We start from the raw sequence: 17,122 nt of genomic DNA, 5'->3' as shown, positions 1-17,122 counted from the left end.
CAAACGGATTTGAAAATCTCCCAAAAGCATTTATTGGAATGATGAATGGTGAAAACATTGGCAAAGCTGTCGTTATGCTTTGAAGTCTAAGCCCTAAGAAGTCATTTTATTATACCAACAAAATTCACGCTATTATTTATTGTCTCTTATTAACTGTGCCTGCGTGTTGATCGCTTTGCTTCGTGTGTGTAAATAGTTTAGGCCAGGGCTTCCTAATAGAAGCAAACAAAATTTATCGCAAATTGCTGAATAAAAAGTAACCACAAACACGGTATTGTTCATTGGTGGCCCAGATCCGGCACTAACGAGACACATCCTATCAGTGTTTTTTTGTAACGTTTTGTACGATATGTGATTGACAGTCGTAGCGATTATCTCCACTAGCTTCCTTAACTGCATGTAGGCCGACACTCCAATTTAATTAGCATGAATTTGGGAGAAGTTAAGCCAATTTAAATAAAAAACGACTAAGCACATTGTACCGAAGTAAGGGAAAATTGTTTTTTATGTGCTCGAAATCTGCGATTTGAAATTGCCTACACCCCTTGTCCCGTTTGTTCCCAATTCCCCAAAAAACTTACCGTTTGTTTATTCTAAACTCAAAAACTGCACAAGGTTGCTTCTTTTGTAATTTTCGTTTGTGTACGAATTTATAAAGCTTTATTTTAGGATTAAATAATAATGGTGCACCACATGAAGTAATCATACATCAACACAGCTTTTTGTTTGTGATAGGTTATCTTACAATTGCCGGACCTCAAATCAATGAGACTTCATTTCCCAATTAAAATCACTCACTTCGCTTAATATTTGGATGTTAATTTAGACACCACCATAACAAAAACACACCTGAATTCGTGCGATTGAGTTGTATAAGGTTGTTTTGGCACCCAGTTGTGTCCACGAACAATTAAACACTGGACAGTACACCGAAACCAGTGAGACATAAAATAGTCTTGCAATCGAGGGCTCGTCAAAACATGTAACGACGTAATAGACGTAATATGAAATATCCGTTAAGATCACAAGATTGCGGAGATGAGTGTAGTTATATTGCAAACATGATGGCATTAAACATTATTCCAGAAATTCTTACTTTTTCTTTAAAACAACAAACACCAAGGATGCAATTGAAGTTGCCGACGTTTCTGCATGATAACAGCTAGGAATAGTGCTTTTTGGGGGAAACATGCCACGTTCCCAACGCACAACGCGATAAAATAGTAAGTTCCAACGGAACTTGTTAACTGGGAACACATGCAACCACTTTTCGCGCTGCGTCACCGAAATCGTCAGCGCTGGTAATAGGAAGATTTGAGTCTTTCAAAATCTGTTTTGCTGCCTCCACATTCATACCTGTATAATTAAGGGTTAATTATTAAAGCTAAGCTAATGGTTATATGAATTCTTGCTTAGGTACTTCCTGGTAATTTAGAACACCATGTTGGCCAACATACTTCTGTTGCCAATTTGTAGCACATAATATGCAATTCTATTTATGCAACAATCAGAACAATTTTGCACTGAGTACAATCAGCAAACGTCCAGTAAGCAATACTTGGCCAACACAGCAAAATTTACATTTAGTATTGCATTGCTTGCCAATATGGTTTAACAATACACCTAGAATGTACACAATTCACTAACCTTCTAATCGAACTACTAATGGGTATTTTATGTCCAGCTCTTTTCCAGCTTTAACAATCCCATTTGCAATTATCTTGCAGTCAACAATTCCACCAAAAATGTTTACCAAAATGGCTTTGACCTTGAGAAATATAGTGCATAACGTTTCTTTATATTGCTCCAGCTACCACAAATTATTCAGGTTTGCAGCAAATTAAGTCTGTTTGATGGTGTTTAAAGACATTTGGTGGGTCAAGCAGAGTTCACAATAGTTTTTAATATTATTCCTTCCAATTGACATTTTATGTTAACTTCATGACATAAATATGATAAGAGTTGAAATACATACTTTTGGATCAGAAAGGACAATTTTAAATGCATGGAAAACTTGATGTTCCTGAACTCCACCACCAAGATCAAGAAAGTTTGCAGGAGTACCTCCACAGTGCTGAATAATATCCATTGTTGCCATTGCAAGTCCAGCTCCATTCACTATGCATAAAATCATGTGTAACTATCATGATAACATTCTTTAGTGTCCCAACAATGGTTAGTATTTGTTTTATTTTCACTTTTTTCACCTAGACAGGCAATGTTTCCATCCATTGCAATATAGTTCAAACCATGATCAGTTGCATCCACTTCTCTAGTATCACTTTCGGTCTTGTCATCCATTTCAAAGATATTTTTCTGCCTGAAAGCAGCATTGTCATCGAAATTCAACTTGGCATCAAAACATACAACTGTAAAAAGTATGTATCAGTAATCAGTCAACATTTAGAATAAAAAGAAAAGATGTACAAACCTTGGCCCTCTCTGGTTTCTCCAAATGGATTGATTTCCACCTGTGTGGCATCAACATCAATGAAAAGTGTATAAAGACGTTTGATTTGTTCTGCAGCTGCTGCCTGTTTTTCACCAGCAAAGCCAAGGTTCTTTGCCATCTTTAATGCTTGTGAGTCTTGTATACCAGTGTTAATATCTATAGGGTCCTGAAAACAACATATTTCACATTAACAGACCGGGGGTGACATTTTGGACTTTATATATATGTATTAAAAAAATACCCAATTATTTCTGTTGCACTAAAAATGCAAAAAGCACTAAAACTAGGTAGTAACAATATGGGTGCTAATCAGCTATCAGATACTGACATTTGCTAACATGCTTTTGTGAAATGAACTAACATCTTCAATGTATTAAACCTTGAATATAAGATGTGGAGTTTTTTCGGCAACATCTTCAATATCCATGCCACCAGCGGGGCTGCCAACCATTACTGGGCCATTGTAGCCTCGATCCATTAGAATTGCAAAGTATGTCTCCCTTGCGATTGTATATGCCTCTGCTACCATAACCTGCATTACAATAGGCAGTAAGAATTGGATTAAACACAATAAATGGCATCAACTATCTAGATCTAGAAGTACGAAGTTTACAACATGTTGTTGTGATTGCCAACAATACTAACATCAGTGAAAAAAGGGGTATCATACCTATGAAACCTAAATGTGTCACTAGAGTGGCACTGGAGTTAGTACTTTTGTTGGTAATATTCTTGAGTTGCATACTTTAAATTATAACTGGGTTATTTTTATACCTTGTTGACTTTAACGCCATCTTTTGGTGTTTGTTTGGTGACTAAATTATAGCCCAGCATGTCCTTGCACAAATTCTCAACTCTCTGTGGATCATCAGTTAAATGTACACCACTCTTTAAACCACTGCTAAATGTTCCATGTCCTCTGCCACCAGCGAGAATCATCGCCTTTAACACAAGTTCCTTAGCATTTGACTCCACTGCAACAAACACAAAAAATGTTTTCAGTATAATCTTACATGAAATCAACTGAAGTCAATGCAACCAACATTACTGAAAATATCACTTGAACATTGTGTTTACTTTAGTTAAGAAATTAAATTGGCAAAGACAATAGAACTTTTAGTAAAAATTCCTGGAGGGTAATATAAATAAGATTACCCATTACCCAGGTTAATCGAAGGTGGCTGAAAAGGTGACCTTAGGGTCTTTCGCCACCCTGCCACTTCAACAGCACAAAAATAAACACTTACTTACTTACTTACTTACTTACTTAATGAATAAATACAGTACACAGCTTATAGCTTATCTTACATTTAAACTTTGCTAGGATGTTAAAGTTACTGCATGAAGTATGGTGAATTACTCAACACCCACTGTGTAATAGTTAGCTTTAACATAAGGTCACTTACTTAAACTTTTAGCTGCAGTATGGGCATCACTTGGTGTTTCAGCAACATGAAAGCGCTGAACATTGATTTCAAAATCATGCATAAGTTTTTTACTTTGGTGTTCCTGTAGATTTAAACACCTTCGTTGCATTTGTACAACGCTGGGCTGAAAAACACAGTAAGTTACTACAAACTGAACATGGGTCGCTAAGAAAGGAGTAGAACCACTGTAAATAACAGAAACTGGCTCAACTTACGTGCAATCCATGACGAAACAGCGAAGGACATCTTTTTGTAACCAAATTTCTTAAAGAACCGGACATCTTCAATCAAAATTTTACAAAAACCCGAAAAGTCAAAAACTCCCCACCAAACCTCGGCAAATGACCTAACCAGTCATGCGTAACGAGTCCAATTTAATTTACACAACAGCACAGTACCGTACGTAGTTATAGAACGGTGGCGCACAACGTTTTTGCTGTTGACGGCCGCAGCACCGATCGTCCTCCAAGCTTCCAAATAATAAAACGTTTTCACACAGATAATTGGTGATCTCAGCGAACTATAGCCTAAAAAGTAGGATGATGGAACGCGATGCTTATATAGTAGGCCTACCATACGTCCTCTTTTTGGAGGACATGTCCTCCTTTTTAACAAAAACCAAGTTGTCCTCCGAGGACAACAAAAAGTGCCCAAATATCCTCCTTTTTAAAGAATTTCCGATCTAACAAATACATAAATGACAATTATGCCTCTGAAAACAGCCAAATATACATGTTCAGCTTATTTTTTTTAAATACAGGTTTTACTTTTTTTACTAATACCAGCTTATTTTAGTGTTGTGATGTGATGAACGTTAAACTTTATCCAAACTATAGTATACCGTCCAATTTCTAAAGCTTTTATTTTTCATGTTCTTTTCAAAAATGTGTCATCCTTTTGGAGGATGGAAATATGGTAAACTTTATCCAAACTATAGTATACCGTCCAATTTCTAAAGCTTTTATTTTTCATGTTCTTTTCAAAAATGTGTCATCCTTTTGGAGGATGGAAATATGGTAGCCCTATTATATAGGTGTGCTGCTCATATTATGTCTTTTGGTCAAAGCTTTTTTTTGACAAACAGGGACCACGATATGTTTGTCATGCACGCCAACATATCAAGAACAACAAATTAAAACTATACGGTGGCGATTACTGGTCATCTACTTTATTTAATAAGTAAAAAAACGTTGATTTTTTTAACACAACACAGCACAAACATTTTCGTTACCAGGCTATATTAACAATATGGAGGTATAGAAGATACAAAACAATTTTCTTGTAGTGCGTCCACCACGGTTGTCTTGGCATTTTATTGAATCTGAAGCAAACTGCATATGTGTTCGAGGTTTTGTTTACCTCCGGAGGTTAAGTTGTTTTGTAAAACAATAAATGATAGGCCTACATTGCAAAATAAAATGTGCATAATTATACACACCATTTAATCTCAATGACAAAAATATTTACGTTGCACAAAAACAAAAATCATAAAATTGCTCCTAGAAACTTTTCAAGTTGAGATGGCAATGAATGCAATGCATTTTGTTGTTACTGTATGGTAGTTTTAGGGTGTGAAGGATTGTAACAGAATTCTTTTTGCAGTTTGTTTCATTAAGTACCTTTAAGTTTTTCTTAGCAGTCTGAACATAAAAATTCAATGCATAAACATGTTGCAAATGATTTGTAGCGCAATTATAAAACACTTATATACTTCCAAAATTGTAGACAATCCATCTTCAAAACTGTAGTCTCTAATTGTTTTGTACACAGCTCGAAACGCTGGCCACCTGCTTCTTTCTTGAAACGATCTTCTACATCCATGAAGCACTTTTACACCTTCTAGGTTTGCGCTCTTGCATATTGGCGCGTACATGCAGTGATCAGGACGGTAGTTCCATTGACACGGAAAAGTGAAAAGCATTTCTTAACAGAAGTTGCAAAAAGTATGAAAAATGTAACAGACATCAGTTTTTTAACAATAAAGCAATTGACATACCGGGATTGTAATGAAAAATGATATTGAGCAAATCCTGATCACCGTATGTCAAATTTCATTTGTATTTGTTGTACAATGGCAGAAGCATTTCATTCCAGGTTGGCCCCAAAAGTTCCAAATCATTTTTGAACCGAGTCTGTCTTAGTCGGGTCATATTCTTGAGCAAAACCTATAGAGCACAATTCACATAAACATCAATTAAATCGCAAAGTGGATTATTATGAATGCATTTCTGACCCCGGAGTTTATTCCAGTGGCACCATAAAATGGATGTTTTGCAAATTTTTTATACCAATTACTGTGCTTGTTTTCGTTCTCCAGAGTCATTGCAGCAAATTGCGTAAAGTTAAATCTAAAAAAAGTAAATTTAACCTACAAACCAATATCAACAAAAATGGGTCAATGATTCCATAACGAAAGTTGTTATATCTTACTCAGACAAAATTTTCCAAATGTCATCAACTGGACTAACAAATACAACATCAGTATCAACGTATAATAGAGAATCGACGTCCGATAAAAGATGTGGCAAAAATAGTCGTTGTGAAGCACAAGGTTTGAACAGCTTTTTCCATTGTTCCATATTTTCGTCATTAGGATAAGTGACTGAATGCAACTGATAGGAAAACTTGGATAGCACCGAAAGTGGCCAACTTTTCAAACTGGAAGCAAAAATGTTAAAGTTTGTATAATGCGTATTCTTAAAAGTACGACAGAGAAATCTAACTTATACGTTTTGGAAAATTCCTTCTTCAATATATCTTCAGTAAATATGTAAAGTTTCACATGTTGTTTCGCAAAAAGAACGATTGATTTTATGTTTACCAGAGTTTCAAGCACCCTGACGTCGTGCCCACAAGCAACCACTGCCACATGAATGACAACTTCTTTTTCAGGTTTATATCTGAAGCAAAAACCACTGACGATGGTCGAAACAAAACATTTTTTAAGACAAATGACGACATACAAATACATAAGTTCAAATTATTGCTGTCAGATCAGGAGGATTTTGTTTTGCGAAACATCAAACATAGCCTAACAGTGGTGGGATTCAGACGGTTCGCACCGGTTCTATAGAACCGTCTCACGAAATTTTATCAGATCAGCGAACCGGTTAGCATTACTGGTTATGGAATTTTTGTGTGATAGAACCGGCTGACAAAATTAGAATCCCACCATTGCCTATGTATACTTATGTCTTATTGGCAAACGAGGCATGACACACGAAGGATAGGAGCAGACAGCAAGAAACGAAAAGTCCACCTATAAAAACCGCCAAGAAGTGCCCCAGTGCATCCAACAGAACCCAATTTGGCCGCGAAATTGCTTTTTGGGTAGTGATTAGAATCGCTTTCATCATTTTTTTTTACTCTTTTAACTCAAAAAGTTGCTGACTTTAATTTCGTTACCCGATCCATCTGGTTTCTCTGGATTACAGCAACGCGGGTCAAAATCCTTCTCACGTAAACAAATGTGGCTTAGATTGGATAATCCACAACTTTTGAGACACAATAATGCGGTTGCGCTAGCTGCTCGGTTATCTTGATGATAGTTCACAAACTTAGTTCTAGAATCAAGCCTATATAAGCTGCATTTGAAAGGTCGGTCAAATTCAGCTTTAAAGCCCTCGACTTAGGTGGTAAAAAGTTGCTGTTCAGGCATATCATATCGCATGTGTTGATTAATTTCTGTGGAACCACTCTACCCAATATTTAAAAAATGAAATATTCACTTACTGAATTTGTAGGTTCTTGCTTTTAATGTTAGCTGGTCCGCACACAAGGGCAATGCAAAAAATAAGATGAATTTGAACAGTTTTTTTCATGTCAACTCCCCAATTGATTATGCGATTAACCAATATTTTCTCAACTAAATTGCTTTAGACCAGTGTTACAACCACCACATAACCACCAAATAAGGTCAAAGTGTTTAAAATCTCGTTTATTCCATGCACAGAGTCTTTTAAAATTAGGACCATGATAACAAGAATTATTATGTAAAGCACGAATGTTTTTCGTTCACAGTTAGTCATTGAGGATATAGTCAGGGCCACAGCTTGCCCAATAATGCAAAGGTTGCCACTTGTCACAAACTATTTGAAAGACAATATAGGCATTAAAATGATGCTAGCCAAACCTAGCGCCGTTTGTAATCTTTAACATATAATTGCTTCTATGCCAAAAAGACGGTATATATGCACCCACCAAAAAGAAATTGCAGTTAGAAGCATCTGTGCACTCTCCTTTTTACATTAATTATCACGACTGTGGCTGCCACCCTGACTTTGCTATCGTGTGCCACTTGATGCAACGCATATGAACAAATGACGAGAAAGGTGATGATGGCCTAACGAGCCATGGGTATTGCGATTTAGCTGTGGAAGACTTGAGACAAAAGTGGCTAGGTGCCAGTGGATTTTAGTTCGAAATACTAAAACTATTCAGTGTTACATGCTAATTGATCGATACAGAAATAACATGATTGTATTATTATTATTTATCGTTGGGCAAAATGCAAATGGGTTTCGCAATGCAAAATACGTTATTTATTTATTTCGTTGTGTGATAACCCTTGTTGTTTATTAAATTAGTGTTAATTCCAACTTACAACATTATGCAGCACAAAGCTCGAAGCAAAATTAAGTTTTCAGTTAAAACCACCACCACCACCACCACAAAAAATAATCCGCTTATTTTTACGCATTTTACCGTCAATCACCAATTGGCCCATTCATCTATTTGTGCTTTATAAAATCGAATATCGATTTTAACACTCTACAAACAAGCACAGTGTGGATTTTATTCAACGCGTTTTAAGCATACGTTTCACCAGTAGTAAAGCAAGTACTGTTTTCCAGACACTCTAAGAAAATAAACACCAAAGTCGTCAAAACAACAGCACAAAACAGTGTTAATCCAGGCACATTTTCGTAGAAATAGCTTCTATCTACACCAGTGCTCTTCAACCTTTTTAGTGACGCGGAACCCTTAAGGTATTTTGTCAAACTTTGCGGAACCCCCATAAAATAATTTTAATGAATGTAATACAAGTAGGCTACATCAAAGAAACAAGATGCATAAACATCCAAAGCACATCACAAAGGTTGACTTGAATTAAACGGTTAACTGAAACGCATTGCCGTGTTATGTCGTTTCTACATTAATCTCGCAACTTAGCTAGAGTGTAACAAGGTTGTATTTATTACGTCACAATTGACCAATGGTGTAACAAAGGTTAACAATATTGTACAGGCGAGCATTGCTGTTCGAAACAATGATACTATGAATCATTCGTGTTCGAATTGCTACTCCCCGTGCAACCCTTAAAGTTCACGGAACCCCTGCAAGGGTTGTGCGGAACCCTAGGGTTCCGCAGAACCCCGGTTGAACAGCTCGGAGAATCTACACTAAAAAAAACAATGGATGAATAACATTAGACTTGATGATATAAAACTATATGAATAACAAAACTATAATTTAGGAGGAACAAAATGATTTTGGGTTTTCACTGGCACATCATGTGATGAACCTTTACCAATCTGGCACAATGGTTGTTTATTGACAAGTTCAGAGCTCTCCATGTAAATTCTCGTTTCCCTCTGGTTGTATCATAGTTTTTAAGGTGTTAAGGATTGTATATGAGTTCTTGGTGCAGTGAGTTTTATCAAGTGCTTCAAGATTTGTCTTCACAGCCTGAATAATTAATCAAAACTTATAAAACCTACATTACATGAAACAATTAGATTGATAACAACAGTGCTGATTGTCATTTTGTGACTATTTCTGATGACATGACTAGTGAACTACAATACGAAAAATATATTGATTTTGTTCATATTATACTGTATATGTGTCCTATTTTTTACAGTAAATAAAAAACCTCAAAATACACAACGATATGCAAAATCTCACCGCAAAAATTGTTGATATATCACCATTGAAATTGTAGTCTTCAATTGCTTTGTAGACTGCTCTAAAGGTTGGCCACTTAGTTCCCTCCTGAAAAGCTCTTCTACATCCATGAAGCACTTTTACACCTTCTTGGTTCGCACTCTTGCAAATTGGCATGTACATACAGTGATCAGGTCGGTAGTTCCATTTGCAAGGAAACGTAAAAAGCATTTCTTAACAAAAAGCAACAAAATGTGTCAAGGATTCAATCCCAGGGCTTTTTTGATATGAGTGAATATTGCAAGGGTTCATTTACCAGGATTGTAATGAAAAATGATATTGAGCAAATCTTGGTCACCCCATGTGATGTTGAGTCTGTATTTCTTGTATAATGGCAGCAGCATTTCATTCCAGGATGGATCCAAAAGTTTTAAATCATTTTTAAACTTGATCTGTCTTAATCGGGTCATATTCATAAGCATAACCTGTGAAAATTAACAAGCACTGTTACGTTGCACAAAATATAATCACCAGAACAAAAGAGACAGCATACACATTTCTTACCCCAGAGTTGATACCAGTGGCACCATAGTATGGATGTCTTGCAAACCTGCTGTACCAATCACTGTTTCTATTTTCATGCTCTGGTGACATTGCAGAAAACTGTGTGGAGTTAAACCTAGAAATTGTGTAAGTATTATCGAAAATTTAAACATAAAAGTAATTTTATTTTACTTTGAGAAAAACTTCCATATATCTTCAACTGGGCTGATAAACAAAATGTCAGTGTCTACATATAGTAGGGAATCAATGTCTGATAAAATGTGAGGTAGAAAAAGTCGCTGTGAAGCACAAAGTTTAAACAGTTTTTTCCATTGGTGCTGATTTCCATCTTCTGGATAGGTAACTGAATGTAGCTGAAAGGAAAACTTTGATTGCACTGTGACTGGCCAACTTCCCAAACTGGAATAAAAAGAAGGTTTGTAGTACATATTTGGTACACTAGAAATGATAAAAACATTGACTAACGTTTGTAAAAATTTATCCTTCAAAGTATCCTCAGTAAAAATGTGAAATTTTATTGGTTTCTTTGTGAAAATTACCATTGATTTTATGTTTACCAGGGTTTCAAGAACCCTGTCATCATTTCCACAAGCAACTACAGCCACATGAATAGCATTATCTCTTCCAAAGACATCTCTAAAACAAGAAAGCCCAGTTTTAAACTTTAAATCTTACACTTTCAAACAAGTAAATAGGGTAAATCGGTAAAAAATGTTTTCCAAATTTCAAATCTACTTCATGCTACAACATCATTCTACGTCATACTTAATAAATTTATGATAGCTATATCCCACAAATTGTTTGACGGAATTATAAGCTTTTTGGACCACTGATTGCACTTGTTCTAGAATGCTTTTCCTGTCAAAGAGTGCAAGAAAACAATTCAAGTTAGGTGTGCAACATTAGAACTGTGTTGTCTAACATACAACTATAATAAAAATCACCATAAATGTACTTACTGATTAGTTTGATGTTTGTCGTCACCGTTTACTGTTCCAGAAACAAGGCAAATGCAAAGGACCATGAAGACATATTCAATGTAGTTTTTATAGGTTTTACCCATATTAAACGAAAATAGTTATCAAATGCGTTCGAAATTGCTCGCTGCCCCCTAAAAACTTCCAGCAAGTACCCTCTCCTGCTGCGAAGAATGCAACAAGTGACGCGGTGGCCAAGCAACTTCCACATGGAGTGGATTCAATGAGGGGAAACACCGATTACGTCATCATTTTTCAGTGATGCATCTAATACCACAGAGAGTGTGAACAATGGTTCATACAACCCAACTATCACCAACAATCAGGCAAAATCTCAATGAAGTACGTAGTTTTTCCGTTTTTTCAAAAATACGTAAATGAAACAAAATTTTACCACGTATTCCACAGTTAACATAGACATCTAACAAATCCTGTGAGAGCAAGGTCATGTTTCGCGCGAAGTTTGCTCATTGGTTTCTCTCGGTCCGTAGTTGTTCAAAGAAATAGTGTTTAAAGATATTATTACTGTAAAGCTGCATTGTTTTTTTCTGCTAAACCGAGCTACGCACCATGCAAGCATTTTTGAAACAAGGTGGTGGTCTGGGCAAAAATCCCGTAAAACCAAAGCCTAAAAAGGAGGAGATAACTAAAAACAAACCTTGGGTTGAAAAATAGTAAGTTTATCAGAGTGATAAATGATTTTAGTCATTGTTAATACGTCTTAAGTATGCTTCACTTTAAACAATCATAGTTATTTTGGTTGAATAATGCAATTTGACACAAGGTTACGATTTGTGCATGGTACTGCAAAAACTTTTCTATTGTTTCACAGTTTGAGAACTGACTTGAGAAACATATCCTATTAGTTAGCCAGCACCGTTAATCAACTGCAACCTATAATTTTTCTTTATAGTCGGCCAAAGTCTGTGGATGATGTCGCTCACCAGGATGAAGTTGTTGCGGTTCTTAGAAAAAGTTTGACAGGAGCAGACGTATGTGTTTGTTTCAGTTTGTATTGGTTATTGCATGGTTGTAATACTTATTATCAAGTATTTTTCAGCTTCCAAATTTACTGTTTTACGGACCTCCTGGTACAGGAAAAACCTCCACCATATTAGCCCTTTCCCATGAATTATTTGGTCCAGAGCTCTATAAGGGTATGAACATGAAATGAGATCAGAGTGATATGTTTACAGTAGAAGTAAAATATTTTCTACAGAAAGAGTTTTGGAACTCAACGCCTCAGATGAAAGAGGAATTGATGTAATTCGAGAAAAAGTAAAAAAGTTTGCCCAACTGACAGCTAACACATACAGATCAGCGTAAATATTTCAGTGCTATGTGTAACAACCATAAGTTCCTTACTATTTTATTGTATTTAGTGGCAAAAAGTGTCCCCCTTACAAGATTATTATTCTTGATGAGGCTGATTCAATGACAAAAGCAGCTCAGGAGGCATTGAGGAGAACCATGGAAAAACAAACCAAAACAACTCGATTCTGTCTTATTTGCAATTACCTTAGCAGGTGCTTCTGTATATATTACATATTTCATTTCCAAGAGTAAAGAAGTACTTCTGTCATATGCCCAATGGACAGCAAAAAATAAAGCAGATAAACATTTGCTGCAGCTCATAATCTTGTTGTCAAAATACACTTTCTGTTGCAAAGCATATTATTTTGGTTACAAACTGTAACGGTTTTAAATATAAAACTGTCAAATTCCAAGGATCAAGTATTTTTATTGCTGAAGTGACTTTTTTTGCCTAAATTTTATATCACATTGCAATGAAACTTTTTCTAAATGTACTTTCAACTAACCTTGCTGGTAACCTGTATTTTTTTCAGAATTATTGCTCCAATAACATCTCGGTGTTCACAATTTCGATTCAAGCCACTATCCACAGAAGACCAGAAAAAAAGACTCATGATGGTTTGTGAGAAAGAAGGTGTCAAAATTTCTGAAGATGTATGTTATTGCCTGCTTATTTTCTGTCATCTTAATTTTTGTAAAATCATGTCTACATATCCTTCAGGCCATGGACAGCCTTGTTATATGTTCTGAGGGTGATTTACGGAAAAGTATGACATTTCTTCACACTGCACACAGACTAAAGGGAGAGGAAGGAATAAGCAGGAATGATGTGTTGGAAATAACTGGAGTAAGTGGGCATTCGGTTGGAATGTATATCAATCAAACAACCAGCATCATTTCGACACATAAAATTTTCAGGTAGTGCCTGATGAGATCATTTCATCTCTTATTAGCAGTTGTAGATCCAATTCATATGAGAAAGTACAGGCAGCTGTCAACCACATCATAGCAGAGGGGCATGCAGGTATGGCCAATGGTGCAGATTAGAATTAGTTGGTTAAAACACTGTTTTTGTGTACTTTAGCAACCCAGGTTTTGACCCAACTTCATGATGAGATTGTTGTCATGCCAACACTAACTGATGACAAAAAAAGCATTGTCATGGAAAAAATTGCGGTGAGTTGGCAATGTGTCAATATAAATGTTAAAATCAAAACAAGTTATGCAGTACAAAGTGCAAGTTGTACAGTACAGAGTTCACATATCACCTCGTGCTATAATGTGCACACCCAAACACTTGTCAATTATTTACAGTGATCTTAATTGTAAAATGCAAATGATACAGAAGCAAGTAAGTTATGATTTGGAATTAAAACAGATTGTGGGCCAAATGGTTAGGTAGCCCAAATGGCCCGACACTCCTAAAAAAAGGATAGTGATTTTTTCAGAAAACTAAATTTGACAATTTTTTATAGTCCAAGTGAAAACTTTTTGCTTTTGACGCTGCTAAAGTTTTAAAGGATTGTTACCATTACTGCCATACACTTTCAGGTTGTGGATAAATGCTTATGCGATGGAGCAGACGAATATCTTCAGTTAATGGCCCTTTCTACCACCATTCAACAACAACTTGCATCATGAAAACAACCCTTCCAGTTCATCACACACAAATGTGATGTTACAAAAAGAGCTGACACACAACTTTTTTCTATTTGCTTTTTTGATTTATGGTAGCTGTAAAAACCGCCTGTAATGGTCGCTGCTACGATTGCTGTATTACCTGAAACCAGTGGTGGGATTCAAATTTTTTGTCAGCCGGTCACCCTATTACAAAAGTCATATTTTTCAGTCGGTTGTGTTACAAAAAGTCCATTGACAGTACCCAGTACCGGTTCGCTGATCTCATAAAATTTCGTGAGACGGTTCTATAGAACCGGTCCGAACCGGCTGAATCCCACCACTGCCTGAAACGGCCAACGTTAACTTGAAAAACACATCCAACTGCCTCGGTCGCCGAAACCGATACTTTTATGTGGGTTATCTCCTTTTCACTGCCATTTTCTATCCATTGCAATGTCCTCCCATTCAACCATATGCGAGATTTGAAAATAAATCTACACTACTAGCCCGGTTTTATAACTATGCTGCGCAAGTCATGCTCCCTTGTTTTTACGTTGGAGGTGTCGTGGAAACTAATCGGTGTACGCAAGGAGATGAAAGATGCAATTGTATAGAAAACGCCTCTAGATGTATCCTGTATCTCATAGATTGACAAGTGCTGAACCGAGTTACAAAAGTCAACCTCGCACAGCAAGCATGTAATTTAAGTCGTGGTGTTAGATAAGGCGCCAGCGAATATAATAGATGTACTCCCTGTTTACAAAAAAACATGGAAAGTATGTGTCAAGAAATAAGCTGTTTGTGTTTGATCATAAGTGATCAAATCAAGTTGTATGCGTACTGACTGCTTATGTACACATGGTATGCAATTGACGTCGTTCTGCTTAATAATTAACGTTTAGTCGGATTGTGTAACTTGCACAATCTCGCCCTGCCACAGGGTAAACATTAGGACTAAGGGTGGGTGCTCGAACAAGGAGCAGTTCAGTTTTGGCATTCGTTTGCTTGGGCTTAATTAGTTTTCTTTGAGATTGTGAAAGGTTATGTCCTTCTTTTGACGACTGTAGTGACTGTAAATGGTAATGATTGAATGGTTGCAGTAAGCACAATAAACAATACGAATAAATTTTAATTTTCAGAAACAGTTGTGATACTTGTGTAGTCGTGTTGGACTTAATTGTAGTCTAGCAAACCAAAATGTTGGGCATGAAAGATGTGTCGAGACCGCCTTTGCTGTGGGCATTCGTAGTCGCATTTTTTGGCCTGGTTCTTTCTGCGGTTGGTATGGCAACACCGGAATGGACTGTGGCGAGGGGAGTAATGATTGGATTGTGGACACTAACCGATGAGAATGGAGTATCTTATTCCTGGACTTCAACTGGTGACTACAGCGGAGGTAGGCCTGCAAATATAGAAGTATACGTAACGAACGCTAAATATAAGTATGTGTACATGGTTTTTGCATAGAACTCAACATTTTTAGGCATTTTTCTTGTTTGTTTCAGATTTCTTCTACTCTTCCTGGTTTACGGCAGTCCGTGCTTTGATGATGGCTGCGATGATTATAGGGGGACTAGGGCTACTTACAAATGTCGGTATTTTAGCAAAGAAGAAATACAAGTTCGAGTTTACCAACATTCTTATGTGCTACTACTTCCTAGCTTGTGAGTTGATTTAAGATTTTAAAATAAATTGCTAAATCATTAGGTACAGTATGGCCATACTGATAAAGAGTTTAAACAAATACAAAATAAATGTTAAATGTATACAGTGTATGCTTGCTGCTTCATGAAAAAGCAAGACAACACCAAAGTTCAATTTAAACTCCACTACCTATTCGCCTCATTTATTAACACGAATTGTGAGATATTACGGACCAACGACAATTAAATATGGTCATAAGATGCCTTAATGGTGCAAAGCAGTGGAACTTAGTTAAAGGCCGTAATAAAAATGTCTCCATAGTGTGCAATTAGAAACTTCTCAAATTTGTTACGCCATAAATCTGAAGGATGTAAAACAGTGGTTCTCAAACTCGGTTTTCGGAGCCACATGCGGCTCCCAACTACTTATTTTGCGGCTCGCACCAGACCTCAGAAAACCACCAAACATTGCTATTTTAGCTTTCAAGGTAGTAATGTTTAGTGATTTTCTCAAGTTTTCGTTTTTTTGCGGCTCCCTGCACACTTAAAAAATTACCATTTGGCTCCGACAATAAAAAAGTTTGAGAACCACTGATGTAAAATGTAGAACGTTTGCTGTTTTGTTCCACAACAGTCGCTTTGGTTGTGATTTCTGCTGCTGTGTATTGCTGCATGATTCCGCAAGGCATCAATGATCGAGGCTACATTACCAATATCAAAGAAGATATTGTAGAGTACATCTATTTGGGAGGATATGGTTACTCCATGTGGCTGTCGTGGATTGGAAGTGGCGCTTTCCTTCTTTCAGCGGGAATGTCCTTCGAAGGAAGCAATCAGAAGCGAGTTCAGGAAAGGCTGTTCGGCAAAAACCAATGACTGCGGCACATTTTTCTTTGTACATCGATATTCTTGTTGGTAATTTAAAAGAAACGCAACTTTACTTTCTCAATTTTTTACAGAAATTATTGTAATTGTCTAATGACAAAAATAGCGGCCCAAATAGACCTAAAAAGCGACATGCTTTATTGTTCAAACGTTTCGACAAACGCTCATGCCTTCGTCAGTGGGCTTCATCAGTTAAACCTGTTTATATTCTAATGTAATTGTGCTTTCCTTATTTTGAATAAAATTGTTTCAATGTCCACTGGTTGAGCTTACAGCGTCAACAATAACATTAAGTTGTCTTAAAAAGTTCGTTTACTCGCCGACTGAAAAAAAGTCTTCAAAATCTACGGTCAC

General features: G+C 36.5%; 5 protein-coding genes across 5 annotated transcripts; 2 read left to right on the top strand and 3 right to left on the bottom strand.

Annotated features, from left to right (window-relative positions):
• Nucleotides 1-854: 854 nt before the first annotated feature.
• On the bottom strand, nt 855-4,331 carry LOC145224812 (succinate--CoA ligase [GDP-forming] subunit beta, mitochondrial-like). The gene is made up of 9 exons (XM_080091397.1): nt 4,095-4,331; nt 3,859-4,003; nt 3,227-3,426; nt 2,832-2,984; nt 2,432-2,618; nt 2,208-2,369; nt 1,976-2,118; nt 1,648-1,768; nt 855-1,356 (listed from the first exon to the last, which is right to left on the bottom strand). Exons 1-9 carry the CDS (start codon nt 4,158-4,160, stop codon nt 1,244-1,246), a joined length of 1,290 nt encoding a protein of 429 aa, XP_079947523.1. The 5' UTR covers nt 4,161-4,331; the 3' UTR covers nt 855-1,243.
• A 1,047-nt stretch (nt 4,332-5,378) lies between these two features.
• On the bottom strand, nt 5,379-6,999 carry LOC145223550 (glucoside xylosyltransferase 2-like). Its single transcript, XM_080089957.1, is given in 6 exon segments — nt 5,379-5,519; nt 5,591-5,802; nt 5,876-6,044; nt 6,113-6,227; nt 6,310-6,537; nt 6,609-6,999. Coding segments are annotated over 6 exon segments (1,107 nt in total). The 5' UTR covers nt 6,851-6,999.
• Nucleotides 7,000-8,660: 1,661 nt separating this feature from the next.
• Nucleotides 8,661-11,616, bottom strand: LOC145224813 (glucoside xylosyltransferase 2-like). The gene is made up of 7 exons (XM_080091399.1): nt 11,289-11,616; nt 10,795-10,965; nt 10,501-10,728; nt 10,330-10,444; nt 10,082-10,250; nt 9,787-9,998; nt 8,661-9,567 (listed from the first exon to the last, which is right to left on the bottom strand). The coding sequence occupies exons 1-7, from the start codon at nt 11,390-11,392 to the stop codon at nt 9,442-9,444; spliced, it is 1,125 nt and encodes a 374-aa protein (XP_079947525.1). The 5' UTR covers nt 11,393-11,616; the 3' UTR covers nt 8,661-9,441.
• A 144-nt stretch (nt 11,617-11,760) lies between these two features.
• LOC145224814 (replication factor C subunit 4-like) lies at nt 11,761-14,745 on the top strand. The gene is made up of 10 exons (XM_080091400.1): nt 11,761-11,980; nt 12,220-12,298; nt 12,367-12,463; nt 12,526-12,628; nt 12,689-12,832; nt 13,154-13,274; nt 13,342-13,467; nt 13,539-13,644; nt 13,705-13,796; nt 14,172-14,745. Exons 1-10 carry the CDS (start codon nt 11,877-11,879, stop codon nt 14,259-14,261), a joined length of 1,062 nt encoding a protein of 353 aa, XP_079947526.1. The 5' UTR covers nt 11,761-11,876; the 3' UTR covers nt 14,262-14,745.
• A 71-nt stretch (nt 14,746-14,816) lies between these two features.
• LOC145224815 (uncharacterized) lies at nt 14,817-17,025 on the top strand. Its single transcript, XM_080091401.1, has 3 exons — nt 14,817-15,636; nt 15,746-15,904; nt 16,518-17,025. Exons 1-3 carry the CDS (start codon nt 15,438-15,440, stop codon nt 16,757-16,759), a joined length of 600 nt encoding a protein of 199 aa, XP_079947527.1. The 5' UTR covers nt 14,817-15,437; the 3' UTR covers nt 16,760-17,025.
• Nucleotides 17,026-17,122: the final 97 nt, after the last annotated feature.

Source organism: Phallusia mammillata, chromosome 4 (genome assembly GCF_965637545.1).
Source record: "Phallusia mammillata chromosome 4, kaPhaMamm4.hap1.1, whole genome shotgun sequence".
In the NCBI taxonomy this organism is placed as follows: Eukaryota; Metazoa; Chordata; class Ascidiacea; order Phlebobranchia; family Ascidiidae; genus Phallusia; species Phallusia mammillata.
Note: the sequence above shows the minus strand (reverse complement) of the source record. Positions and strands in the feature narration are given on the sequence as shown.